This window comes from Aspergillus ambiguus (genome assembly GCF_047715705.1).
Source record: "Aspergillus ambiguus strain CBS 117.58 unplaced genomic scaffold BDV59scaffold_1, whole genome shotgun sequence".
NCBI lineage: Eukaryota > Fungi > Ascomycota > Eurotiomycetes > Eurotiales > Aspergillaceae > Aspergillus > Aspergillus ambiguus.
In genome coordinates this window covers 553852-578839 of record NW_027395514.1, presented here as the reverse complement: position 1 = coordinate 578839, position 24988 = coordinate 553852, and the positions used below count along the sequence as shown (strand labels likewise).

Genomic DNA, 24988 nt, shown 5'->3' with positions numbered 1-24988 from the left:
CAAGTCGGAAGTCCAAATCAACCTATATCTATAATATCTAACGAAGAGCTACTATATCAGAAGGAAAGATACCCAATTTTATAAATATACATTAAGACTGAGGATCATCAAAATGGCTCCTTCGTCCACATCAGCACCTGCAACTACAAAGGAAGACTCAGGCCACCTCTTCCTAAACGGTCATACGAAAGTCCAGCCAGCACAAAATGGAAGTTCCGAAGGAGTTCCTACAGATAAGGATTCTCATACAAAAGCAAACTCGACACATCCATACAGCATTCCCCTGAACACAGACTACGCCTATAAGCCTCGAAAGCTCCGAGTGATTACTATTGGAGCCGGATTTTCGGGCCTACTGATCGCGCACAAAATCCAACATCGCTTCCCTGACCTGAAGGACTTTGTTGAGCACAAGATTTTTGAGGCACGCAGCGACGTTGGGGGAACCTGGCTAATAAACACCTATCCGGGCGTACAGTGCGACGTGCCCTCGCATATCTACGCCTTCCCGTTTGATCCTAATCCTGAGTGGACACGATTCTATTCTAGCGGACCAGAGATTCAAGACTACATCAAGCGCACTGTAAAGAAGTGGAATCTCGACCGGGACCTATACCTCAATACTAGGGTCGTTTCTGCTGTCTGGCAAGAGGGTCCCGGACACTGGAAGGTTACCGTAGAGCATGAGGGTAAAAAACGAGATGAACATTGCGAAATCCTGCTCTCGGCCCAGGGACTGCTCGTGTATGTTATCCTTGAATTTTTTTTCCCTTGGCGTGGTTATTGACCTAGAATTTTAGTCACCCATCTTGGCCTAATATTCCCGGACTCAAGGACTTCAAGGGACATACGACACACTCGGCTGCTTGGGACCATAACTACGACTATTCTAACAAGCGCATCGCTGTGATTGGAAACGGTTCCTCCGGTATTCAGATTACTCCCGCAATGGCCAAGCTGCCTGGCACGGAGGTTGTCAACTTTATGAGATCTCCAGCCTGGGTCTACTACCGTGTGCCCCCGTCGAAGCATCATGGCAACGACGATGAAAATCCGAATCCAGAATACACCGACGATCAGAAAGCAGCGTTCCATGACCCTGAAGAGCATAGAAAATACCGAAAGGGGATAATCAATCGGACCAACAGAAACTTCCGTCTGGTAAGTAAAACTTCTCTGTCCTGTGTTATGGCTCTAGAGGCAACTGACTATCATGTTTGTAGTTCCTGAAAGGCGAAAACAACGAGGCTGCCATGAGGTTTGGTGCTAAGCAAATGGCAGAGAAGCTTAATCATGACCCTGATCTCTGCGAAAAGTTAATTCCGAAGTTTGGGGTTGGGTGTCGTCGTATTACCCCTGGGCCGGGCTATCTCGAAGCCTTCTCGCGACCCAACTGTAACCTGACAAACAGCCCCATAACAAAGATTACAGAAAACGCAGTTCACACTGCCGACGGGAAGGCCTTTGAATGTGATGTCGGTATGTATTCATTGATAAAGATTCAAGAGCGAGACTGTTGACTGGGGTTTAGTTATCTGTGCTACCGGCTTCGATGTCTCGCACTGTCCGAGATATCCCATTATTGGACAGAATAACCAAAATCTCGCCGAAAAATGGGCAAAAACTCCGGAATCGTACCTGTCAGTGGCAACGGCGGGTTTCCCCAACTACTTCATCATGAGCGGTCCGAACAATCTTGGCGGCCATGGATCGCTGGTGGAGTCGCTCAACTGGACAGGAGACTACTTCATCAAATGGATTAGGAAGATCGCATCAGAAGACATCAAGTATGTCATGCCAAAGCGGTCCCGGGAAGAGGCCTTTGTGAGATATGGGGACGAAGTGCACAAGACTCTTGTCTGGACTGACAACTGCAAGAGTTGGTATAAGAGAAAAACGGTAGATGGGCGCGTTACCGCACTTTTCGGAGGAAGCGCGGTTCTTTTCAATCGGCTGATCAGCGACATTCGCGGTGAGGATTTTGAGATCGAGTACAACAGCCCTAACTCATTCCGGTTCTTGGGAAATGGATTCACGGAGTGGGAGATGGATGAGAATAGTGACCTGTCATGGTATGTGGAACTACCAGGCCAAACCCATTGACTGCATATATAGCTATAAGTTATATAAGACTGAATATAGATTTTTTTTGTTGCTGTGATGACAATACCCGTGAACTGCAAGATATTCCTAAAGACGAAACGAGAAGCCTTATCTAACTCTTCGGGTCCGAATCAGCCCTTACTTGGTAGGTAGAATTAGCGTCCCAGAGAGAAGAGCGAAGGCCCTCTCATGTAGGCCTCCTGTGGGCATGGGGACGTGCTAAAATTTGGCTGACCGGGATACGGATACCTCTCGCAGATATGCTTGGGTGAACCCTAAGCGAGAATCCTACCACTGGACTATCCAGGCTGTTGTATAATTCGCTCCATCCATGATTGTATAGTGACGGACCTTTTTATGGATCCTGGCTTGGGGATTGAATCTCTTGATTCCTAATACTAAACCAAATAATATATAGATAAATAATATTTTTTTAACAATTTGATTGATTAGATATTGGGAAGGTGGAACTATCTACTCCGGAGTAGAGGTGGCCGAGATCCTTGGGTCACGTGATCTCTGGAAACTGATTGGTCCGCTTGGACAGGCCCAACATAGAGTATAGCACGGACGGAGGTTGCTCGGACGGAGTTGTCCCCGGAACGCCGACTCGGCATATTCAGCAAAATCCCGAAGTCCCGATGAGTCTTGCAAGTACCAGTCATCTCGAATAATGGCGTGGGTAGATCACCAACGTACTCTCGTGTGACCTAGTAATATCGTTAGGTCGATCCATCTGACGCGCTATATTCATGAAGCGGTGAGCTACGGACCGCCTACTAAATTCGATTATTTTGATCATTTAGTCGCGTTTTATGAAGCTATTTAGAATTCCTACCTGCCTACCTGCCTACTATGGCCGCCATTCGACCTTCAACGCCTCCGATCTATTCGACCGCCTAGACCGCGATACTCACCTGCGAATTCTGACCCTCTACGGCTTCGGATGCACCTATTAACAAATAGTCGACTATCTAGGCAACGTTTCCTACCGCTAGGTTCAATATATCTGCAATTCTGAAGCCACTACCCCCTGCAAAACGCGTGGCTAACTAACCAAGCTTTTAAATAAGCAATTAGGCGAAATTATTACCTTTATTTACTCATCTAAACGCGCACGTTGAATGTCCTACAAAAAGCTTATAATAGAGCTTAATTTATAAGTTCCTATGTCTACTCTAGCGCGTACACTAATGGAATTGGATGAAGAATTAGATTCAAAAACACTATGGAGATAATGAGGAGCGGCCATATGCGTAGAATAGTACGCGAAGCGTAGGATGCGATGCCTGCAGAGTTCCTAGAGGAGTTAATAAATAGTATGCAAGCTCGCTGCCAGGCAGTTATTGATGCAAATGGTGGCCATACTAAATACTAGAATGAATAAAAAATATATATATTTTCATGATTTCATTAAATTATATATTTTATTGATTTTAATTAGACTGGCAGAATTTTAGTGCGGTGGGTGGAATGACCTAACGAAATTACTAGGTCTGACCGTACTATTATCTGATGTCTCCTTGCTAGTCACCGAGATATTCGTCACATAATGGCTAAAAGCTCACATCAGCAGCTGATGCCTAACAAAGGCTCCAGCGTATTGTCGGGGCTCGGAGATCGCTATTACTCCGTACGTCGGGAGGCATTTATCCTAGTTACGACGACTCATGAAAACAATATATAAAGAGGTTGGTACGATGACGGTAGACGTTCACCAACTCTATTACAGGATTGAATCAGCCTTATAACAGACATCGACCAAATACACCAACACCAGCATGCCACTGAAGATTCTCATCTGCGGCGGAGGCTGTGCCGGACCAGCTTTAGCCTTCTGGCTTGCAAAGAGCGGCCACCAAGTCGTCGTCGTCGAGCGTTTTCCTGCCCTCCGAGCCTCGGGCGCACAGATTGATCTCCGCGCGCAGGGTATTGAAGTTGTCAAACGCATGGGCCTCCTCGAAACCGTCCGCAGCAAATGTGTCAAGGAAGCAGGCATTTCCTTTGTGGACGCCAACAACAATGTGTCCGGATCGATTCTAGCCAACACGTCCGGTAAAGGCGCACAATCCCTCACATCTGAGTACGAGATCATGCGTGGCGATCTTGTCCGAATCCTCTACGAGGCAACCAAAGATGATGTGGAGTACATCTTCGGCAAGACCGTGGATCGGTTTGAACAAGACGACCAAAAGGTAGTCGCTTACTTTTCAGATGGCTCCTCGGACTCATACGACCTCTTGGTCGGAGCAGACGGCCAGGGTTCCCGTATCCGGAAAGCCATTCTCCCTCCTGGTACTCCAGACCCCTACCGACGCCTGGGCGAGCATATGGCCTACTGGTTCATTCCACGCAGAGAGTCAGACGGAAACATGTGCCAGGTCTATCTCTCCACTGGTGGGCGGAGGATAATGCGCAGAACACACAGCCCTACAGGCTCGCATGTCTATTTCAGGATACGAGATAATCCGGAAGAGATGTCCAGTCTTTACAAAGCCCCAGTCGAACAGCAAAAGGAGTTTTGGGCGCAGAAATTCCGAGGTGCCGGCTGGGAGACGGAGCGTTTCCTTGAGGGCTTGAAAACGAGCGAGAGCTTTTTCGCCCATGAGGTCGTGCAGGTCTGTACAGATACCTGGCATAAGGGTCGTGTAGTACTCCTGGGCGACGCTGCGTGTTGTCCTTCTCCCACAACGGGTATGGGGACCACGTGTAGCTTCGTCGGTGCTTACGTCTTGGCCAACGAGATCATTGAAAACACAGAAGATGTGACTCGAGCGTTCGAGAACTACGAGCAGAAGCTGCGGCCACTCATTGACGAAGTCCAGAAAGTTAATCTAACAGTCAGAAGCTTGTTCGAATTCAATACCCAATGGGGTATCGCGATATTCCATTTCATTGTTGGATGGCTCTGTTATTTCCGCATACCCGACTTCATTGTAATGTTTGCGCCTAAGGAGAAAGCTGGTTGGAAGTTGCCGGACTATACAAATGCGACGCTGAACGCCACGAGAATGGACAAGGGCGAATAGACATTACTATTTACTAATGTGCTAAGTACTACGTAATAATATGACATCTCCCATATCAACAAAAGATGAAAAGAATCAGCAGAAACATGCATAAAGAGTGATTTGTTTGGATTCCTTCCGATTCAGACTTAGCTTACCCCTAGTAACACCGTGCAACCAGCCGTCAGAACCTGTCTCATCAACCCCGCGTCAGCAACGTCTACCTCTCTCAATTATAGCGTCTATGTCAATTTCCGGATGTCCAAGTTCGAAGTGGAGAATAAAGTCAGTAAGATATCATAGTTTGTCTGAACGGAGCAGTTCTAACTTCTCCCAGTGGGTGTTCATTGCTGGTGGCTCTAAGGGACTGGGCAGAGCACTGGGCAAGATACTCGCCTCAAGAGGTACATTCCATCGACATCATATCGACTCGGCTAACCAATTCCAATAAAACAAGGCGCAAACGTGACTCTCATAGCACGAACAGAAGGCCCCCTCGCAAACGCCGTAGGCGATGCTCTAAGGCCCGGAAAAAGGACACGCAAAGGGTTTCTGGGGCATCCGTCGACCTCACCGTTTCAGACGCAGTCGAGAAATTTCTAGATAACTTGGTACATAGTACCCTTCCCGATTAGAAACTTAGGGCAAGGACTCGGGAGCCCTGGAGACCGCAACCCCATCCCAAAAGGGTTAGCTCCCAAAACAGCAAGCGGTGAGTCAGGTCCTCTCCTCCAGCTAAAAGCTCCCGTCACCACAACAAATTTCTCTCTTTTTTCCCTTCTTCTCTCCAAGCGCCATCCCAGCCAATGCTGCGTTTCTTTGCTACACACGACAAGACGTCCGCGTCCTGTCCTCGGCCCGTCGTTCAACGACGACCGTCGGGATTTGCAAATGAGAAATTCGGAGGAATCTTCACCTACCAGCACCCGCTCCCGCTGGGTGTTCCGCACCCACGAGAGCTGGTACTGCCCGCGAGGGCCTGGTGTGATAAACAGACACATCTGCAACTGGCATCAGAAACATCGGGGGGCGTTGGGAGCTCCGGCTCCTTGGCGCTTTTTTCCCCTTGGGAGAGTCGTTGCGAAGATTGTGCGTGCAGCTTGGCTCGCATGGCACTTTAGTGCAATACGCAGCATACCGGGTTTTCCTCCCTCAGGGGAGGGAAATGGTATCATTCGATTCCGATTATTCTGGCTGGGATGGCGCTTCCTCTTTTTCTTTTCAGGTCAGTTGGTCCTTTTTGTTTTTTTTTTTTTTTAACCCCCGCCCCGTCCTTCGTGTTGTGGTCGAGGGGTTGTGGACTGGAAAGAGTTTGCCCATGCTAATTTGTGTGGGCTGGCCGGTTGGCCTTAGGTTCGATGCTGCGCATCAGGTGGGAGTTGTTGGGTTTTCTCGATGTTGGTTTCACGGAGCTATGTGTGTGGATAATTGTGCATGTCGATAACCAATGAGATGTAAAAATTCGCTTGATATCTAGGTCGAAGATTATTGTAGTGGACTGGACATCATCTGGGATATTTTTAAACTAGAACAAAGGAAAAAGAAAAGAAATCATTGCCTCCTGAATGCTCCCACTCGTCATCATGATGTTTGTTGTGCTGTATGTTCCATGAGTTGACCCGTTTACTCCTCGTCACCGATCTAGTTCCGACTCGATTAGCAGGGTGTAAAGTAGCAAAACGACCAGTAGACTCACCTTAGGAGCGAGGTAGAACCGCAGGTGACCGCTTCCCAGACCGTATTCCACCAGCAGAGGCACCTCCTGGGACAGAGAGAGGGAGACCTTGGTGGAGAGGTTGGTGGCCTTGCAGAAGTTGACGAGGTACTTGAGGGAGAAGGTAAGGGCAACGGGTTCGGAGAGGTCGATGGAGACGTTCTGGTCGGGCTTGTCGACGTTGGTGTGTTGACGGATGGTGACGGATCCACTGCCAATGTCACCCTGGCAGGAGAACTTGACGCCCTCCTTCGTGGCCTCAATAACGACTATCATGAAAGGTATTAGCCTGAGTTCGCCGCCCCCGATGGGAACAAATACAGCCACGTACCGGACTCCGACAGGGCGTTGAGATCCCTACAGATACGCTGGAACTCTGCGGACGGCATCTCAATCGTGGCGGCATAATCTGTCTCCGGAATGGCCAAGTGTTCTTGGTCAATGTCCATCAACTTGATATCGTACTCGCTGAGACGGTCGGTCTCGGCACTCTCGAACATCAGGTTGACGGCATCGGGCGAGTCGTCCGCCTTCAGGGTGAGGATATCTTCATTCTGGGCAGCGCGCAGAACCTTGGTCAGAGAGGTCAGGTTGATACCCAGGGCGATGTTGCGATCGCAGCGGTAAGGAGAGAAGCCCTCGGCCTTCAGAAGCATGGAAACCAGAGCAACATGGGAGTTGTCCATGGCCTGGAGGGCAATTCCAGAGTCATTGCAGTCGAAGTTGCAGTCCTGCACGAGATCTTTGATGGCCTCGACGACCTAGGCGGGGTCAGATGTGAATGACAGACAGCGCACGCGAGGAAGAGCAATTGGGGTCACATACGCGCTTGAGGAGGGAGGCTTGCTCGAGACGGGCTTCCAACACTGTAGAGAACGGTTAGGATGCGTTCGTTATGGGGAGTTGTGGCACATTAGAGAACGCACTCTTGACGACTTTTGTGTGATATAGGTAGCGGTGAAGAAAGAGGAAGAGAGTTGATGCGAGACGAATTCGGGAAAACCAGCAAGGATAGCCTGGCGAGGGTGGTCTGAAGGAGAAGAGAGACGTGCAGAGGAAGAGAGTGATGGGAGTTGAGAGGAGTAGCAATGCTGGGGGAGAAAAGAGCACAAAGTGAATTCGCGTTCGAGGGTCAGTGGGGAATCGACGCGCTTTCGCGGGTCGCGCGTCATGGCAGGCTGATATCACCCGTTTTGGCTAGCGCGTCTGCCTGGGCGAGCAGGCACCAACCTGCAGCAGCGCCCTGGCGTGATACATGGTGCATCTGGGTACCTGCTAGTTCCTACACTTCATTTCGCTCCACTGACTTATATATACATAGTACGTCCGGCGCCTATTATCCGTCCGGAATCGCCGCAAAGTACACAGAGCATAGCAAAATATGAGCAAATGAGGGTGCCCCAAACCACGAACGCCAAATAAAGACTGCAGAGCAAAACAAATCCCTTCAACGCCATGCACTCCATCCACTCTATAATACGGGTATCAAGCTGCACTTTCGTTGACCACTGGTTGCAGTTCGGAGTTCAGCATGGGCCAGGCGCTCAGCAAAAGTCATATGAGTACAGAAAATAAACGGTTAAAGTGGCACAGGAGCAGAGGCAGTACTCTATATGCTCGTGACACGTTTCGAAGCAGTCGTGTTTGGTCGTTGTTTGATGACCATCTCGAGCTCTTTGAGCATATTGGTATTCGCGTCTAAACGCTCCCTCGCAGCAGCTTGTTTGGCTCGATCCTCTTTAACCCGTGCAATGCGCTCCTCTCGGGTCAAAGATGATCGTTTGTTTCGGGATGGCAGAGCCACAGCTTCGAAAATCTCTTCGTCTTCCTCGAGGCTTTGAATAATGCTAGAGTCCGGCCGCTCGCCATTCAGGGCCTTGAGGGCATCGGCAGGACTGCCTTCGACGGCGGTGGTGCCACCCAGACTTGGAGTCGGAGACAATGGAGACTTGATCCCGCTTGGTGGTCGCGATAGACGGTCCATGGTTGTCTGTCTATCGAAGCTGTTCGTCAAGGCGGCCTTACCAGCCTCCCATTCCTGGAGGAGGCCCCTAATATCGGCACCGATAGACTCGTACTGAGAGAGAAGTGTGGTCTCGAGCTCGCCCGAGTCTGACCGCTCGACATCAGCGCTCGACAACTCCTTGATGACGTGCATTTTGGCATGTAAAGCGCGAATTCCTTGGGAAAGAGAGTTGAGTTTCCGGTACTGCGAGCGAAGATTCTCCCTATTCGGAGAAGCGGTTGGCAATGGGGAGGGCGGGATCACATCCCCTGTGGCAGTTAGCAAGCTAGCGCTTATTTTCTTTGCGGATTGGGCACTCACGGTCTTCCTCGTTAAGGATGCTGGTCATCTTCTGGGTGTTCTCTCCAGTGAGAAAGGCCATATCCCGCATTTGTTCCAGGGCAACGCTCCACCTGGAGATATCGGATCCGCCACCATCGGCGCCGAGAGCAAGGAGGCAGCAGAGGACACTCTTGCGAACAATATATAGTCGACCAAATAGGGTTCGAAGGGCACGAAGTGAATATTGGTCTTCAGTAGTCCGTTCAGCAAAGGCAGACTCGACCTCTGCAAGGTCTTCTTCGGCAATGTCATAAATGTCGTAATATTTGGCAAGATTGGCATGGTCGGTAAGGGGCTGTAGGATGTGCTGTGCGCGAATATAACGGCCCAACATTGAGTAGAAACATTCCGACACAGTTCGACGCAGTCTCAAGCAGCGACGTGTCTGCAACTGATCCTCCAGCCTAGAAATCGGAGGTAGAGGCGTGCTTCTGTTGAGTTGTCAGTACAGAGTCAGGCCAGATTTGTAAAAACAGACATACATGCGATAACCCCTCGACACCAACTCCACCTCCTGTATGAATACCACTGATGCTGACGCGGCAGAGTCGAATCCTTGGGCGTTGCCAATGAACGATACGGCAGCTTCCACCGCCTGGTGCCGCAGGTACTTTAGCCATTGCCTCTTTGCGAAAGCATAGAAAAGGACCCCGATCACCGGAACGAGAATCAACAACACGCCAACCTTGCGAGGGTTCAATCCGGATCCCGGGCGCGAACGACTCCAGTGTAGCAGCCAGGCAATTGAGAAGGAGGTGGATGCAGTGAAGACTGCACCCTGCAAGCCGAAAGTCGTCGATATGGAGGGAAGGTCCACTGGGTGGGAATTGGCCAAGATATCTGCGGCCGAGGTGTAGGAGGGGGCATTGTGCTCGTTCAATAATTGCGAGGCAACAATCACATAGCCAAATTGTTCCAAGAATCGCTCGTTATCACTTCGTCCAACGCGGGAATTCAGTGCGTCCTATGAGATAACTTGTCAGCTGTAGATCAGGAAGCAAAAGATACAGGTCAAGTATACCATGCAAGCGTCGTAGAGTCGGAGGAGAAGTGCTCGGTGACGGGAAGACTTGAGATCCAGCGGCCTGGGAAGCTTGCTCCGAATCCGATCTTGAAACTTCGAAGTGCCTCGTGGGGCGAAATCGGCAGCGGTTGAGTCGGATGCGCCATCGTTGTGTTCGTTCTCTTGAGCTGGCCAATTCGGGTCGTGTTCGCCGGTCCCTATGATGTCTCCGTTAGAACCCTTTTCCGCGCAACCCTGACACGGGAACTCACCTTGGAGATAGTCGGCCAGAGGCGAATTCTCATAGACAAGAGATTCCATGACCGATGCGCATGCCTTCACGGGGATTCTTTTGGCGGCACTGGGTGGCGTCAGGGACGGACGCTTATAGCCGGCGGACGCGTTCCAGTCGGGGACGAGACGATATGCGATGTAGGTAGAAGAGGAGGAAGACGAAAGCGCGCTGCGAGAGGAGTTATGAAAGGCCCATCTCGCCGCGATTTACTCGCGGGCGTTGTAATGTGGTGGTGGGCGGTGCAAGGGAGGCGGCGGCGTCCGATGTGGTTGGGGAGAGTCCGTCGCGCAGTTAAAAGGGCGTATAAAGGAGGCGGCGTAGGAGACGGTTGGGGAGACACAGGCCTCACGGGCAACAAAGACGAAGACGACGAGACGGAGTTACCCCTGGCGAACCGACGGTAAAAATAGAGCAGGCGGACACGTTGACGATCGGATGCACGAGGGTCTGGGGAAAGGAAGAAGTTCATCAGGGGAGTCACGCGTGTGGGCGGATCGGAGATGGATGCCTGTCCGGTAAGGCCCGCAAACATCTTGTGAATCTCCAGCGGGGCAGACCGAGGTTGAAGCATCACTCCCCCTTCGCTAGTCTAACGGGCAAGTCAAGTCTCGTTTCAAGTTGAGTCGAGTCCGCTTTTGACTGGTCCCTCTCGTCGACCGTGGACGATCCCCCGAAGGCACAATCAAATCCTGCAGAGCCTCGGTGATCATGCCGAATATGTACTAACATCTGGCATCTGCATATCCCCACTATGGAAGATGATACTTCTATTCCGGGGACTTAAAACCCCCCCGAATCTATCAAGTTAAAGCTAACTCAAGCACCGACATTACACTACCAAAAGGCTGCACCACGTTGACGAGCTGCAGTTTGAGATCTGCAGTGACCAATAGCTTGATCCAGTCATCCAGATCCCGTTCCTTACTATTGAATGCTTGCATCATGACCATATCTCGGGCACGCATCACTCGCTCCACAGAGACCGGTACCGATCCTGGCCTGGGGAGAACGGTATCCATGATCAGCAAGCGAGACTTCCTTTTGTCCATCGCTGCCACAATATTTTTGAGAATCGACGTGGCCTCGTCATCTGGCCAATCGTGCAGGATCATCCGCAGGAGATACACATCAGCGCCCTGAACTGGCTGTGCGGTCTTGAAGTCGTGAGCTTGAAAAGTGATGCGAGACGCAACATCTGTGGGTAGAGATTTGGCGTTTTCCCGTCCGCTTTCTGCATTTGCCGGGAGATCTTGCACGGTAAAAATAAGGTGGGGATATGCTTTCGCCAGCGCGATGGCAGAAGTGCCAGTTGATCCTCCGATCTGAACAGGGATTGTTAGACACGACGGTCGTCAAGTAATGGAAGAACAGAACTTACGTCAACAACGGTACCACCATCAGGAATACTTTGCCATTCGAACCCTGCCAAAAGATGCCTGATATCGACACCTTCGGCACTCCGGACGTTGCGCATATATTGAGCGAAATCTTTCATCATTTCTTCATTATGCGACAGATACTCGAAAAACGGCATATCTGTGTCAAATGCCAAATTGAAAGCCGTCTCGTTTGTACGAAGGCTCCCAGCTCCCCACTTCTCGTGGGCCGCGGACATCTGTAGGGCGCATGGTGCCGTCCTGCTCGACATGTACCATGCGTAGGCGTAGGCTTCCTCATTGCGCGCGAGGAGTGCCGACGTCGCAGAATGAACGACAGCCATTCCGTCAGGCAATTCTTGGAACAAAGAGGTTGTCAGGGCCATGCGGATTATGCTTTTAAGTCGTTGCTCAGGCACTTTGGCCATGTCCGCAAGGTCGAGATAAGTGATCGAGCTGTTTAGAGGAACAAGGTGGAAGATGTTGAATTGGCATAGCCAACGCAAACACGAGACATATTGAAACTACAAAGTTCCGTCAGTACAGATTGACGATTCATCTCTCAAGGGGAGTCCGTTGTTTCGCCTACACTAGTCGCAAGATGCGGGAGAAACTCACTCGGGCCAATGGCGACTTGTAGGATTTCTAGAGCGGCAGCGATGAGGTCCTCTCGGGCTTGATGGATGCTCTGAGGCGAGCTTGTAGGTAGAATAGTGCTAGGACCATCACTGCTAGACGACGGTTGCGCCAAATTGTGGGCAGCCAGGTACTGACTCACAATATTAGCATTCCGGGCAATCGTCAAGCTCAATTTCTCCAAAGGATATGTCGAGTCCGACATACTGCTCAGTTCCGGTAATCCTTGGTACGGTGAATTTGATACATATCGAGTCGGAAAAAAAGACATATTTTATCAGTTTCGTTCGCGCATCCATTCCCAATGTCCACACCGAATACGACGAAATGTATGTTCCGGGCTCGCGTATGGCGACCATTTCCCGGCGTCGGGACCCGACTTGGTTCCATCGGGAACGGTAGGTCGGGGTTGTTTGACCGTAGTGGATTACACTGGGATATTTCGTACGTTTTCTAGTGTACGCCACCCTTTCCAGACTGACAGGAAGGAGATAAGGGGCGTTGTCTCCGAAGTGTGCGCCGCAGTTAAAGGCATTAACTCCGTATCTTTCGTTGTCGTTTTGAGACCCCCTGCAAGTGCAGTCTCCCCACCCAACTCACACCCAATACCAAGATTCTGAATCGTTCAATACGAATGGAAGTTAACGCCGGTAGCCCGACGGCCCAGAAGCTGCAACGAGTAAAACGAGTGCCTATGCGTAGATCCGTGGGTATTTTGCTCGAGTCAAGGATGTATTTGACTATCCTAAAATTCCTAGATATCATTTATGTACCGCATAACCGCTCCTCTGAGGAGAATTCTTCTAAATCCTTGCGCATCTATTTCGGGAAGCATGGCTGTGGGATATGCCAAAGATCAGCCTCCGGGCTTTACCAACCGCATTGAGAGAGTCGCCATTGTCGGGGTGCGTATTGAAGTCGAACACATATTAAACATACATTAGTAACTGACTGAACTCAAGGCTGGTGGCTCAGTGGGAAGACATCTCACTCAACAGCTCCTTCTGAACGGCAAGCATGTCGTCACAGCCATTACTCGTCCAAGCAGCACCAGCCAAATGCCCGAGGGTGTGCAGGTCGCTCGAGTCGATTACGCCGGCGACGATGACACGGCTCTGGTGGAGGTGCTCCGTGGCCAACAGGCTCTCTTAATCACGATGAATGTGATGGCTCCTCCTGACACCATGCTCAAACTCATCAACGCCGCCGCGAAGGCCGGTGTGGCTTATATCGAGCCTAACTGGTACGGCCACGACGCGGAGAACGACGCGCTATGCGATGACAGCATGCTCACTCCCAATCGGAACCGCGTTATTGACGAGATTACACGGCTCGGTGTGAGTTCGTATCTGTTCCTCGTGTGTAACTTCTGGTATGAGTTCAGTTTGGGTGGTGGTCCGGACCGCTTTGGGTTCGATTTTACCAAGCGTACATTTACCATCTTCGATGATGGTAAAGTGCCCATCAACACCAGTACTTGGCCGCAGTGTGGCCGAGCGATTGCCAAATTGCTCAGTCTGAAGGAGCTTCCCGAGGATGAGAATGACAAGTCTCCAACGTTGTCCCAGTTTCGGAATCGCTCGGTCTATATCTCGAGTTTCAGACTGACTCAGCTCGACATGTTCGAAAGTGTCAAACGAGTCACTAAGACGACCAATGAGGACTGGATTATCGCACATGATTCTGTTGCGGATCGGTTCAAGGAAGGCCAGGAGGGAATGAAAGTGCACAATTGGAAGGTCTTTACCAAAATGCTGTACAGCCGGATGTTCTTCCCTAATGGGGATGGTGATTATGAATTCAGACGTGGTCTGGATAATGAAGTACTCGGTCTGCCTGTGGAGGATCTGGACGAGGCCACGACGGAGGGTATTCGCATGGGCGAGAATAATGAGGTCCCATTCACTCATTAAGGACCATAATCCCCCTTTTTGTTGATACGCTTGTCTGATAGACTGTCCGAGTCTCAAGCCGAATTACAGACTCCGTCTTGGTACTGAAAAAACTTGATGCTTGCTTTATTCCTGGACGAATTGCTGCTGTATTTGAGCTTCTAACCTAGTCGCAAAACCATTAAGTCATATTTTGTCTGCGAGAGCCAGGGAGTTCTCCTTTTTCTTATTCTTCATTTATCTATTTTTTTATATTTTATTTTTACTTTCAGATATTTGATTTTGATATTTCCTGATATGATTTAGATCCCCTTATGTTTCCCTTGTGTTCGCGTTTAAATGATGTTACAGGCAGTTAGAAAAGCGAACAAGGTCCGGTTCATTGTTCAGATAGTAGATAGAGAGTCATTTATTGAGCCTTTGCAGCATCGACTTCATCGTTTCAACGATCCGTGAATGCTCTTTCCTGAGCCACAAATCCAAGCTCTGATAAAGGCCGTCCACACCATCACCCAGCCGCTGGTCGCCAGGACCATGCCATGCAATAAACTGGTCGATCAACCCAGCCGCCCTGCGCATTTCTCCGAGCAGCAATTGGATATTCAGTGCGGATTGAACGGACTGGTCATCCACATTAAACGAGCCAATTGTCGTCCTCGCCGGCATCACTGGCATCTCCGAACGTGTTGAGCTCGATGCGCTGTTCCCACCACTGCTCTTCATTCGACTGTTGTCGGTCGTGGTTGCGTCTGCCCACATTGTCGAGCTGGATGCCAACACCGAACTGGAACTAGAGCTAAATCCAGAATCGGAGCCTGTGATTGGTTTCGCAGACGAGACTTGTTGTGATGTGCTCTCAAGTGCTGGACAGGCCTCGCTCCAAGCGGGGCTCGGCGTGCAGGCGGCTGCCTGCTGGTACCATGCCAGTACCCGTGCAATGCTCGACGCCAGGAGTAATGCCATATTCGGAGAATCTGCACAGTGGCAATTCAGCAAACTGCCAAGTTGCTCAGTGGCCTCACGATTGAGTCGGAGGACGTGATCCAAAGGGACAGCAGGCTTATTAGGCAACGCGGAGTATTCTTCAAAGAGATTGACGTCGGTGAGGCTACCTAGGATTCTGTACGCGTCTTGGAGACAGTCATGATTCTTGCTCGATTCAGTCGAAGGCCTTGGACGAGTGTGCCTTTTGAACTGAGACTCAAATTGATTGAAACCGGCCGTAGACCCATCGACTGAAGAAGCTCCTGTTCCAGAGACTGCTGGTGTCGGTAGGGGGGCGAATCGTAGGCTTTGATGGAGGAATTCGTCACTATCCTGGCCTGTCATTGCCCACTCGCTGAAATCCAGCGAGGGTAGGTTCAACATTGCGGTATTATCATCGGTTGCATCAAAGAAAAGACCCGGACCCAACATGGCCTCACTCGCACTGTTATTCTCAAAGGTGATCGTTTCTGTCGTTTCTTGATCCAGCGACGATTGTCGAGCCACGGTTCGACCTGAACGGGACTTTGGAGGCTTTCCCATGATCCTCGACACCCCGTAGACACAGTCTATGCCATGAGAGACACATCTCCCACATACCGGTTGCCCACGATCGCATTTCAGCTTAGCAGCACCGCAAGCATCGCAACTGGAACGGAGTTTCGGTCGTTTGGGGGTCCAGGGTCGGTCGCCGGCCATTGTGATTGATGATACTCGTCTCCCTTGGTCTTGGATATCCATGCGCCAAGAAGGATAGTCGAGATTTGATATCGATTTTCTACAGCAGGATACTATGGAGTTGTTCGCGCCATGGAAATTAATGTGCCCGCCCTAATCGCTTACAGAGCTCCACAATCGTGGCCTTCTCTCTGATCAGAAGCCGTACTAATTACAAGGTAACGAGCAAGGTTCTATAGCATGCTGTCCCAAGGAGGCTTGATCAGGCCAGCCGAAACGGGGCATTCCTTCAAACCAGGGTCTGGCTTACCATTCGTCGTATTCAAGAGATCTCCCCGGCCTGTATTCGTGTTCAGATATATGTTTGTTCTCCTATATTTATTACATCCCCCCGTGAACTGATGAGTTATTCAAGCACAGGGCTGAGTCTGTCCTGAATGAAAGGGCATGAACCGATGTAGAGTACAGGTCACACTTCGGTTGATCCGCAGAAGCCTGGTCGCTATGGCGTTCGTCAAGCTGTGGGTGTTTAGTCGGGAATGGAGGGCCACCGGCACCAGCCCAGATGGGAGCAAAACTATAATGAAGCGGACTTCATGCATGCACATCAGTCTAGCAAGATTTTGGACCCATATGTGGCAAAATTATATCCAACTCGCTATGTGTTTTCAGAGTCAGACATTATCTCACAGGGTTGATACGTAAATCCGCGAATGGCATGTCGAATGACTCTGCAGGCTTGGTGGAGGTTCGTATTCTCTGACTCCTGAGTGGGTTAGTTGTTGGACAGACAGATGCGAAGAATCCCTGTCCTAAGTAGGATCCGATAAGAGACAATCTCTTTGAGTTGATGAGCAAGACACGGTCGCTCCTCACGGATCAAAAGAGCTTGATACGACGATGGTGTGCCCGTAATATGTCGAACTAGTAACTCGCCTGCCTAAATACGGTCCCGCCTCGTATACACTCCAGGTACGGCAAGACTAAAATAAGCCACGTTGGAGATCTCGCAGTAGTACCATGCTGACGGAAATTCGAATTGGTCCATGCAGAAATATCCTCTCCGCTGTGAGGACAATCTCTGTCACCCTGCGCCATGGATAGGTAATTTACTGCCGCTATTAATGTAACATGGGGATAGGAGTGCGCTAGTTCGGCTCCACTAAGCTTGTTGATGGCGAGATGACAGCCAAGCATGGTACCTTCAACGCTCAAGGGATTGAGCCCTCCGCTGTCTTCAAATAGCCCGTAACCCCCTTTTAGCTCACCGGTCACCGTGAAATTTACTTAACCGAGGCAAATATTGACGCTATTCGGGATGCTTTCCTACAAAGTAATTCTATATATTATGGGCAATATCAAGAAGGATGTCTGTCGGTTAATTGCGAAGCAAATTGTAGTTATCTGCTGAGGAGGTAGTTGAAGATCCCAACACCGAAGCCGAGGAATGGAAGAAGACAATTTTAGAACGGTAGAGCTAGGTGGCCTTCACGGAGACAGTTAAGGACAAGGATCGGGTGTAGAGACGGGTTAGACAGCGATATTCCGATCCACTTGTTCAAGACTTTTAGCCGGAGCATATCAACCGATCTTTTTGGATTAGTTTCTGTTGGTAAACCAAGCCCCATCCTTGCATACAATGCCATACTGCAGCAGCTAGCTGTCACAGAGAGGAAATAGAACATCACCGGAAAAATTTGGCCCACAAGATCCATTCATGGACTATCCACGCCAAGCCGAAAATGAATAAGCTTTTTCAGGGCCACCAATGGGCCATCCTGAGCACGAACTGTTAGGTATGTATATGTCAAGGCCAGGTGTCATTTTGCAACGCTTTCAAATGAACCACGTGCTGCTGGAAACTACGGGCGCATCCTCAAATCCAATCCACGCCTTTGGCCTAACGTCAACTCACCCTAGGAGGAGCATTCTGTAGTTTTTCGACCTCACCCTCACAGCCAACGGTACGAGAGCTAAAAGGGACGTTGGTCACCGCTAGATGCCCATTGGTAAACATTTTGATTCTATTTCCTTTCCTAGAACGACACAAATATTCTCGAGCTATCCTACCACCCTTGGGAGTCTGCATCTATCGCACTTTCACACAGGTAGAGGCTCCAATGTTGCCTTTGCTTTTCCTGCTCTCTGCTCCAGTAAGATCCTTCGTCGCTCTTCCTCTCCAGCCAGTCCGGTCTTCACTTCGACGTGCTTCTTCTCTAATTTCTTATGCCGGATCAGGATGCACACAAATAATGCCCCGCCAGCAAAGCAAAGAGCTAGGATCCAAATGTCGCGGATCGAGACCCAGAATGCATCCCGAATCGCTTCCCGCTGGGCTGTTGGAAAAGTATCAACAAGCAGCACATTCGCTTGGGCATTGCTTCCCGAGAATAGACTTGCCGCTCTACGGCCCAGTGCATTGATTAGCCGATCTTGCTGCTGATTCATCTTATTTGCAAAAGTGACTGAACCGAGTACGACACCGATTGCACTCGCCACGTTGCGTACGAGACCGAAAGAGGCCGTGGCTGCTGCGTTGTTCTGTGCCGGGACATTGCTTTGTAGGGCGATCATAGGAGGCTGGAAATTGAGACCGATGCCGAACCCGGAGATAATTTGGTAAATGATGATCTTTGCCCATGTGCGCGAGCGGGGAAGGTCGTAGAAAAGACCCACGCCCAGAACGAGAATGAGGAATCCGCCACGAATCAGGTCGAGGTAACGACCAGTCTTCTTGATGTATATTCCAGCACCCACAGTTCCCACAGACATGGACAAAGCGAAAGGCAGCATGTAAACTCCAGAGAGTAAAGGCCCAGCTCCGAGAACCGACTGGGCATAGAGCGGCAGGAAGTAAGTGTTACACGTCAAGACAATTCCATGAAATAGGTTGACCACAAAGACCGCGAGATTGGAAGTGTTCGTGTAGATGTATAGCGGGATGATCGGGCTCTGCGCAAAGTAACCCTCTACCGCGAGAAATATTGCCAAGGCGACAACTCCAAATACGATCAGGCAGATGACGGTGGCTGAGCTCCAGGGATGGACAGTGCCCCCGAATTGAAGCCCCAGGAGGAACATCAGCGTTCCTCCGACTAACATTGTGGTACCAGTCCAGTCAACAGCCTTCATTCCTGCAATAAGCGGAGTCTTTGGTGTTTCCAGCCTGAGCATGACAAGAATAATTGCAAAGGCGGTTCCGGAGATTGGTACTGTAGATTCAAACAAGGTCAACAGCCCTGATGGCTGATATGTCGACGTGCAAAGGAGGACGTACAATTCACGTAGAAACACCATCTCCAGGAAGGCCCTTTTGTAAAGGCACCTCCAATAAGTGGACCTAATGTGAAAGCTACCGCCCACACCATCCCGACAATGCCATAGTATTTCCCTCGATCCCTACGTAAATCTTGGTCAGCCAATTGTGGAGAGTTAGGGTTATCAGACACATCCCACCTTTGCGAAAATAGATCCCCAACAACAATACTAACCAGAGCCAAAAGCCCACCTCCACCTACTCCCTGGATAGCACGCCCAACAATCAACATTGTGATATTCACGGAAGCACCGCACAGGGCGCTTCCTAGGAAGAATGTGGCAACTGCAGTGAGCAGGATGAGCTTCCGTCCCCAGATGTCACTGAATTTACCCCAGCTAGGCGCAACAACTGCAGCGGCAAGTAGAAATGCAGAGCCAATCCATGTAAAGCCACTGCTAGATTCAAAGTCGTCCGAGATTGTTGGTAGTGCTGTAGAAACGATGGTGATGTCCAAGGCGGCCAGAAAAACAGCACTCTAAGGCCAACAGTCAAATCTGTCCCTCTCAACCGCTCATGCCGGAAGATACGTACACATAAAGTTCCCATGAGGATAGCATTCTGAAAGCTGCTTCTTTCTTCAGATTTGGGTTGACTTTGGGGTTGAGCATCGCCAGTGGCTGATTTAGGCGCCTCTGGATCTTCTGGCTTCTGCTCAGTACCCGGATTGACAGGATTGATCTCCGGGTCTGTATTCTCCCCTTCGACGGACATGGTTCAGCTCTTTGTGGCGTCGGATGAGGAGGATATCAGTCTTGAGGGAAGTTGCCCACAAGAAGGATCGACCGATGCTAAATAGGCGCAGAGAATTCCACCCCAAGCACCAAGGAAAAGGCTTAGGGTTCATGATCTAAATCTGTTGGGCCAAATCAGACGCCGCTCGGGCGACGACGTGAAGCCTGCTAAAGTCCGAAACCTAAGTCCGATGGAACGACAGCGTTGTGTTTCTTTTTGTTGGCAGGGATCCTGGATTGGAGGAGCTGCATATACCGAGACTAGTAATTTCAAGCGGAAATCATTCGAAATAGATCAATAAATATCACCCCCGAAGACAATACTGGAACATAATCCGGTCCGAATTTTTCTGAAGGCTCGGTCTTTGCGGTAGATAGCGCCATAGCACCACCACCTCTAAATTGAGAAGACTTGGAAGACAAAATAAAAGTGTAACTTCTTAAACCCGACGCGCAGAAGGCAGAGAATCCTCGGAGCCCAAAATGAAGAAGATCAACCATGCATCACAACTATCAATGGAATCGTTTCCCTGTCGTCTATATAAACAGCGATATATTGGGCGTGCACTTGTTTCTTGTGCCTGGGAGCCGGCGACTTAAAAGGCGACTGAATGTTATATCAGATTCTGAACCGATATTACTCTTTCAATGTTTCAATTTCATTTGACTTGGACATTTATAAACTTAATTTGATACAGACTTGTAGGAGGCTTCAAGTTCTCTGAAGTTGATCGATCCATTTCCCTGGGAAACGTGTTCATTGAACCCAAAGGTATATCTTTATTTATAGTTTAACCCTTAATGCCAGGGCAATCCAAATACAACCAAAATAGGCACTCGATAAGCAAGATACGATGAAAATAATGTAGACTACCGCAGTGACAACGTAAGACCGGGAACTACTTATCCAGTCCTCGGAGGAACTTGGCATCTCCCTCCTCCCAAGGATGCTCGATCTCGATCTTCCGGATCAACTCAACATGCTTTTCGCTCCTGGGTACAATATCGCACTTGAACGGCAGTGGATGTGCGACAAGTCCTGCTGTTGTTCCCGTTACAGGCTCAATTACCTTGCCAGTCTGCTTGTCAACCGCCTTCTTGATATCGAACACAGCAAGAGTCTGCGCGATGGTAAGGAATAGAGTTGAGTCCGCCAGCAATCGTCCAGGGCAAATTCGTCGTCCAAATCCAAAGACGTACGCGTGAGGATCAGGTACCTTTCGAGATCCAAGGAACCGTTCGGGGATGAATTGGTCGGGATGGGGATAAACCTGTGGATCTGAAGCGAACCATTTGATGTTTGGTAGAACAATCGCTCCTCTTGGAATGCGGTAGCCACGGATTTCATCCTCCTCGTCTGCCATATGAGGTGGACCTAACGGGGCTAGCGGCTGCCATCGAAGAGTCTCCTTTACCACGGCTTCAACGTACGGCAAGTTCTCGCGGTCCTGGAAATTTGGGAGTCGCTCTAAACCAACTACACGGTCAATCTCGGCGCGTGCCTTCTCCTGAACTTCAGGATACGCAGTCATCGCCAGGATGAAGAAACCCAATCCTGCGGCAGTGGAGTCAGCCCCCCCTGCATAGAGTGCGGCAGCGCTTTGCTTGATATTCAAAGTCTCTTCGGGATCTGGATTCGCGATGAGTAATCGCTCCACGTATGATGGTTTGGCCTTTCTCTGTGCCAGCATCTGCTCCACAAAGTCGACAGGGACGTTCATGCTGTCGTCCGAGTCCTTTCTCCACTGGCGTGCAATTCTTTTGAAGCCCGTACCAGGAACCCAGTCGGGCACGAATCGAAGGGCGGGGATCAGATCGACCATCCATGCACCGACCACCACAGCTTGACTGAATTCTTCCATCACCTTGTTGATAAGGCGGACGAGCTTATCGGGCGTGTGGGGAGAGGGGGTGTATCCGTAGAGCATCTTTAACATGAGCGAGCCGGATTCTCTAAACCGTAAAGTGAAGTTTTAGAGATATAGAAGTAACAAGATCAATCATATAGCATAAGACTCACGTTTCGAGGTGACTAATGACCTGCTCCGGCTTCTCCAACGTGCGCACGAGAAAGCGACGTACTTCAAGGTCCATAGCAGAATGGAATCGTTTCACGGCTGCATTTGTTCCAATCTGTCCGCCAGCTAATTTGCGCTGCGCCCGAAAAGTTTTATTGTACGGTTGGAAGGGCATGCGCTCGTTGTAACCGCACCTATTTCACTTCTGTTAACCTCGACCCGAGCAAGGAGGCTTGGCTTCAAAGGAATGAAAATGTACATTTCACCCGCAAACACCATGCGTGACCTGGATGAATACTTGCCCCCTCGCCTGTCCAGAATCTCAGTCGCAATCTCCAAGTCGTGGACCAGAATGATGGTCTGACCGAAGACGGTGACATGGCTGATGGGTCCGTACAGATCCTTGTGCTTGAGCCAATGTTGCCATTCTAATTCTCCCTTGGGAGGAAGGTCGGCCACATTGCCCACTAACGGCAGTCCTTTGGGGCCTGGTGGGAGAGGTAGGCGTTTCTTTGAAATGAGATATCCTCTGAGAAGATAGACGATGACTATGAAACTGGCGCCGAGCAAGATCGAAGGCGCCATCTTGAAGTTGGCCAGATAGCTGTTGGGATTGAAGAATCAAAATAAATAAAATTGAGGTAATAATGCAGGCTCCGTTCTAGGATTCATTAAATAGCTGCATGACTGGCTATTTCCATCGCTCACTAGACTCGAGCGTACCCTCACGCGCGGTGGGTGGAAATAAGCGGAATACGATATGCAGGCCACAGATAGACTTCCAAGGAGCTCCTTCGGGCATCTGGATAAACAGCTAGTACATCGAAAGGCATGAGGTGCGGCACGTGCATAGTAGGAGAATGGCTCAGGAACTGGTGAATAAACTAGTCTATCGATCCGTCTTTCAATCTTGCTCAGGGGAAACGTCTGTTGTTCAATTTAGACATTCCAGTCGGACATGGGGAAGATGAAGATTCAGACTTTTTGCTATGTAGTGGCACGAACAAAAACACTCAATTCCAAGGCCTTGGACTGCGCGTATTGAGAATCGCAATTTTGCCTTACTCACGATAGTATTGTAAATTACATTGACGAGCATGGAACCCGAGGTCTTCCCGATACGCAACGAAAGTGCCCGGTTGGCTTGATCATTATAGCGCCGTACGGACTGAACGAATACGCGAAAATGGACGTAATAAATACTATCCCATACGAGCTCTCTTCAACCCTAGCGCCTTCCCTAGAAACAGCATAAATTGAGCCTCCTCAGCTGGAATTGTTTGTGAGAAAGAGATTTGGCACAGAGAGAGAGCTAGCTCGGGGGAAAAAGAAAAGATGAAGACAGCAATCATCTATGCCGCATGCCTGGTCGTTACTGCAAGTGCGAGTGGGCAATTCAGTTTCTCGAGCTACGCCAGTCGCGATGTGATTACTCGGGACATTGCCATTATCGGTGGTGGTTCTAGTGGCATCTACAGCGCCATGAACTTGCAGTCGGCTGGGAAAAGCGTTGTCGTTATCGAAAAAGAGGAGATCCTTGGTGGTCATACTCGTACCTGGACTGATCCTAAGACCGGGATCAGTGTGAACTATGGGCTTCAAGCCTACTACAACAGTGAGTAGCTGATAGTTACTGGACGTGATAGGACTGGGTCTAATTTAGGCAGACACTGCTGCTGTTGACTACTTTGCACTGCTGGGTATTGATGTCGGACCACTACAGTTCTCCCCGCTGACCGTCGTGCACTCTGACTTCCAGACGGGGGCCTCGGTCAGTGTCAATACCAGCGGCAATTTTGATAGGTACGAGCAGCAACTGCACAAGTATCCCTATTTGTCATATAGCTGGGATCTTCCGAACCCAGTCCCTGCAGACCTACTGTTGTCGTTTGATGACTTCATCCGCAAATATAGCATTGGAGATGAAGTATACAACATTTTCTCTGCCGGTCGGGGGTTCGCCAACATTCTCGACCAGTTGACTATCAATGTGATGAAGATGGTGGATGACTCTTATTTCAGCTCCATTGCAGGGGCAGCCATTGGACCTTTGAGTGGTAAAAATGACGAGATATACACCAAGGCCTTCAGCAAGTTGGGCTCCGACGCTCTGCTAGCATCAACTGTCATCGGTGCTCAGCGCTATACCAAGGCTAACGAGGGAGTACGGCTGGTCGTCAAGACACCATCATGCAATAAACTCATAGTGGCCAAGAAGCTTCTGGTTACCGCACCTCCTCTTGTTAGGAATTGTAAGTGTGCCGTCTTGAATAGAAAGGAGCAATGCTAAGACTTGACCAGTGCGAACACTCAATCTCGATGCCACTGAGACAGGACTCTTCTCTCAGTTCAGCTACTCCAACTATTTCATCATGCTCCTCAACAACACAGGGCTTCCAGCTGGCTATCAATTCTTGAATGCCAATGCGTCAACGAGTTCATTCAACATTCCACAATTACCCGCTCCATACCTTATCACGGCAACTAAGGACCCTAACATCTTCTACTCGTGGTATGCGAGTCCATATGATGTGACTAGGGAAGAGGTTGAAAACGACGTGACCAGGATAGTCAGCCGCCTGCGTGAGATTACGAACTCAACTGTTACTTCTACTCCCCAATTCCTCGAATTTCACAGCCACACCCCGTTCAAGCTGGTCGCGGACGCTGACTCAATTACCGAAGGCTTTTACGAGAAGCTGAAGCAGCGTAAATAGCCCTTTTGCTGTTGTAGAATCATGCTAACAGATAAATAGTTCAAGGACACCGTAATACTTGGTACACTGGAGCTGCGTTCATTTCCCATGATGCTTCTGTTCTGTGGAACTATACTAGACATGAGGTCCTTCCTCTGCTGTCCTAAAAGTCTGTTTTTGGTTGTTAA

At 49.8% G+C, this 24988-nt stretch overlaps 13 protein-coding genes across 13 annotated transcripts; 7 read left to right on the top strand and 6 right to left on the bottom strand.

The window, feature by feature from the left end:
• Nucleotides 1–112: 112 nt before the first annotated feature.
• Nucleotides 113–2103, top strand: BDV59DRAFT_190135 (flavin-containing monooxygenase; the record flags this gene model as incomplete). The annotated part of the gene is made up of 4 exons (XM_073691712.1): nucleotides 113–744; nucleotides 801–1161; nucleotides 1224–1479; nucleotides 1532–2103. 4 exons carry the CDS (start codon nucleotides 113–115, stop codon nucleotides 2101–2103), a joined length of 1821 nt encoding a protein of 606 aa, XP_073553044.1.
• Nucleotides 2104–3643: 1540 nt separating this feature from the next.
• On the top strand, nucleotides 3644–5154 carry BDV59DRAFT_166571 (monooxygenase). Its single transcript, XM_073687736.1, has one exon. The coding sequence runs from the start codon at nucleotides 3885–3887 to the stop codon at nucleotides 5130–5132; it is 1248 nt and encodes a 415-aa protein (XP_073553043.1). The 5' UTR covers nucleotides 3644–3884; the 3' UTR covers nucleotides 5133–5154.
• A 152-nt stretch (nucleotides 5155–5306) lies between these two features.
• On the top strand, nucleotides 5307–5865 carry BDV59DRAFT_166569 (uncharacterized protein). The gene is made up of 3 exons (XM_073687735.1): nucleotides 5307–5396; nucleotides 5449–5515; nucleotides 5569–5865. The coding sequence occupies exons 1-3, from the start codon at nucleotides 5370–5372 to the stop codon at nucleotides 5712–5714; spliced, it is 240 nt and encodes a 79-aa protein (XP_073553042.1). The 5' UTR covers nucleotides 5307–5369; the 3' UTR covers nucleotides 5715–5865.
• BDV59DRAFT_166566 (uncharacterized protein) lies at nucleotides 5866–6381 on the top strand. Its single transcript, XM_073687734.1, has one exon. It carries the CDS (start codon nucleotides 6003–6005, stop codon nucleotides 6369–6371), a length of 369 nt encoding a protein of 122 aa, XP_073553041.1. The 5' UTR covers nucleotides 5866–6002; the 3' UTR covers nucleotides 6372–6381.
• Nucleotides 6382–6734: 353 nt separating this feature from the next.
• Nucleotides 6735–10496, bottom strand: BDV59DRAFT_190133 (proliferating cell nuclear antigen; the record flags this gene model as incomplete). Its single annotated transcript, XM_073691711.1, has 9 exons — nucleotides 6735–6752; nucleotides 6808–7094; nucleotides 7157–7586; nucleotides 7651–7691; nucleotides 8443–9099; nucleotides 9152–9603; nucleotides 9655–10136; nucleotides 10194–10393; nucleotides 10448–10496. 9 exons carry the CDS (start codon nucleotides 10494–10496, stop codon nucleotides 6735–6737), a joined length of 2616 nt encoding a protein of 871 aa, XP_073553040.1.
• On the bottom strand, nucleotides 10447–11155 carry BDV59DRAFT_2512 (uncharacterized protein). The gene has a single exon (XM_073696063.1). The coding sequence runs from the start codon at nucleotides 11039–11041 to the stop codon at nucleotides 10547–10549; it is 495 nt and encodes a 164-aa protein (XP_073553039.1). The 5' UTR covers nucleotides 11042–11155; the 3' UTR covers nucleotides 10447–10546.
• BDV59DRAFT_166559 (S-adenosyl-L-methionine-dependent methyltransferase) lies at nucleotides 10920–12929 on the bottom strand. The gene is made up of 3 exons (XM_073687733.1): nucleotides 12436–12929; nucleotides 11849–12370; nucleotides 10920–11792 (listed from the first exon to the last, which is right to left on the bottom strand). Exons 1-3 carry the CDS (start codon nucleotides 12751–12753, stop codon nucleotides 11271–11273), a joined length of 1362 nt encoding a protein of 453 aa, XP_073553038.1. The 5' UTR covers nucleotides 12754–12929; the 3' UTR covers nucleotides 10920–11270.
• A 386-nt stretch (nucleotides 12930–13315) lies between these two features.
• BDV59DRAFT_197206 (uncharacterized protein) lies at nucleotides 13316–14395 on the top strand (the record flags this gene model as incomplete). Its single annotated transcript, XM_073692859.1, has 2 exons — nucleotides 13316–13387; nucleotides 13445–14395. The coding sequence occupies 2 exons, from the start codon at nucleotides 13316–13318 to the stop codon at nucleotides 14393–14395; spliced, it is 1023 nt and encodes a 340-aa protein (XP_073553037.1).
• Nucleotides 14396–14696: 301 nt separating this feature from the next.
• BDV59DRAFT_166556 (uncharacterized protein) lies at nucleotides 14697–16335 on the bottom strand. The gene has a single exon (XM_073687732.1). The coding sequence runs from the start codon at nucleotides 16097–16099 to the stop codon at nucleotides 14780–14782; it is 1320 nt and encodes a 439-aa protein (XP_073553036.1). The 5' UTR covers nucleotides 16100–16335; the 3' UTR covers nucleotides 14697–14779.
• BDV59DRAFT_166555 (uncharacterized protein) lies at nucleotides 16320–16903 on the top strand. The gene has a single exon (XM_073687731.1). The coding sequence runs from the start codon at nucleotides 16484–16486 to the stop codon at nucleotides 16739–16741; it is 258 nt and encodes an 85-aa protein (XP_073553035.1). The 5' UTR covers nucleotides 16320–16483; the 3' UTR covers nucleotides 16742–16903.
• A 1233-nt stretch (nucleotides 16904–18136) lies between these two features.
• On the bottom strand, nucleotides 18137–20066 carry BDV59DRAFT_190131 (MDR family MFS transporter; the record flags this gene model as incomplete). Its single annotated transcript, XM_073691710.1, has 4 exons — nucleotides 18137–19248; nucleotides 19314–19435; nucleotides 19493–19830; nucleotides 19887–20066. 4 exons carry the CDS (start codon nucleotides 20064–20066, stop codon nucleotides 18137–18139), a joined length of 1752 nt encoding a protein of 583 aa, XP_073553034.1.
• An 804-nt stretch (nucleotides 20067–20870) lies between these two features.
• BDV59DRAFT_2494 (cytochrome P450) lies at nucleotides 20871–22710 on the bottom strand. Its single transcript, XM_073696058.1, has 3 exons — nucleotides 22364–22710; nucleotides 22107–22298; nucleotides 20871–22039 (listed from the first exon to the last, which is right to left on the bottom strand). Exons 1-3 carry the CDS (start codon nucleotides 22687–22689, stop codon nucleotides 20986–20988), a joined length of 1572 nt encoding a protein of 523 aa, XP_073553033.1. The 5' UTR covers nucleotides 22690–22710; the 3' UTR covers nucleotides 20871–20985.
• A 729-nt stretch (nucleotides 22711–23439) lies between these two features.
• On the top strand, nucleotides 23440–24967 carry BDV59DRAFT_197202 (FAD/NAD(P)-binding domain-containing protein; the record flags this gene model as incomplete). The annotated part of the gene is made up of 4 exons (XM_073692858.1): nucleotides 23440–23719; nucleotides 23772–24356; nucleotides 24406–24813; nucleotides 24861–24967. The coding sequence occupies 4 exons, from the start codon at nucleotides 23440–23442 to the stop codon at nucleotides 24965–24967; spliced, it is 1380 nt and encodes a 459-aa protein (XP_073553032.1).
• Between the last annotated feature and the right edge of the window lie 21 nt (nucleotides 24968–24988).

What these genes read in the sequence shown, in the direction of transcription:
- BDV59DRAFT_166559 (XM_073687733.1), bottom strand. Translation starts at nt 12,753, where the DNA reads ATGTCTTTTTTTCCGACTCGATATGTATCAAATTCACCGTACCAAGGA. An exon ending in TCCCGCATCTTGCGACTAGT is followed by an intron (nt 12,371 to 12,435) that starts GTAGGCGAAACA and finishes GGAACTTTGTAG; the next exon opens with TTTCAATATGTCTCGTGTTT. An exon ending in ATGGTGGTACCGTTGTTGAC is followed by an intron (nt 11,793 to 11,848) that starts GTAAGTTCTGTT and finishes ATCCCTGTTCAG; the next exon opens with ATCGGAGGATCAACTGGCAC.
- BDV59DRAFT_166569 (XM_073687735.1), top strand. Translation starts at nt 5,370, where the DNA reads ATGTCCAAGTTCGAAGTGGAGAATAAA. An exon ending in AGTTCGAAGTGGAGAATAAA is followed by an intron (nt 5,397 to 5,448) that starts GTCAGTAAGATA and finishes AACTTCTCCCAG; the next exon opens with TGGGTGTTCATTGCTGGTGG. An exon ending in CAAGATACTCGCCTCAAGAG is followed by an intron (nt 5,516 to 5,568) that starts GTACATTCCATC and finishes CAATAAAACAAG; the next exon opens with GCGCAAACGTGACTCTCATA.
- BDV59DRAFT_2494 (XM_073696058.1), bottom strand. Translation starts at nt 22,689, where the DNA reads ATGGCGCCTTCGATCTTGCTCGGCGCCAGTTTCATAGTCATCGTCTAT. An exon ending in ATGGTGTTTGCGGGTGAAAT is followed by an intron (nt 22,299 to 22,363) that starts GTACATTTTCAT and finishes GAAGTGAAATAG; the next exon opens with GTGCGGTTACAACGAGCGCA. An exon ending in GTCATTAGTCACCTCGAAAC is followed by an intron (nt 22,040 to 22,106) that starts GTGAGTCTTATG and finishes TTTACGGTTTAG; the next exon opens with AGAATCCGGCTCGCTCATGT.
- BDV59DRAFT_166556 (XM_073687732.1), bottom strand. Translation starts at nt 16,099, where the DNA reads ATGGATATCCAAGACCAAGGGAGACGAGTATCATCAATCACAATGGCC.
- BDV59DRAFT_166571 (XM_073687736.1), top strand. Translation starts at nt 3,885, where the DNA reads ATGCCACTGAAGATTCTCATCTGCGGCGGAGGCTGTGCCGGACCAGCT.
- BDV59DRAFT_166555 (XM_073687731.1), top strand. Translation starts at nt 16,484, where the DNA reads ATGAACCGATGTAGAGTACAGGTCACACTTCGGTTGATCCGCAGAAGC.
- BDV59DRAFT_166566 (XM_073687734.1), top strand. Translation starts at nt 6,003, where the DNA reads ATGAGAAATTCGGAGGAATCTTCACCTACCAGCACCCGCTCCCGCTGG.
- BDV59DRAFT_2512 (XM_073696063.1), bottom strand. Translation starts at nt 11,041, where the DNA reads ATGCTTCAACCTCGGTCTGCCCCGCTGGAGATTCACAAGATGTTTGCG.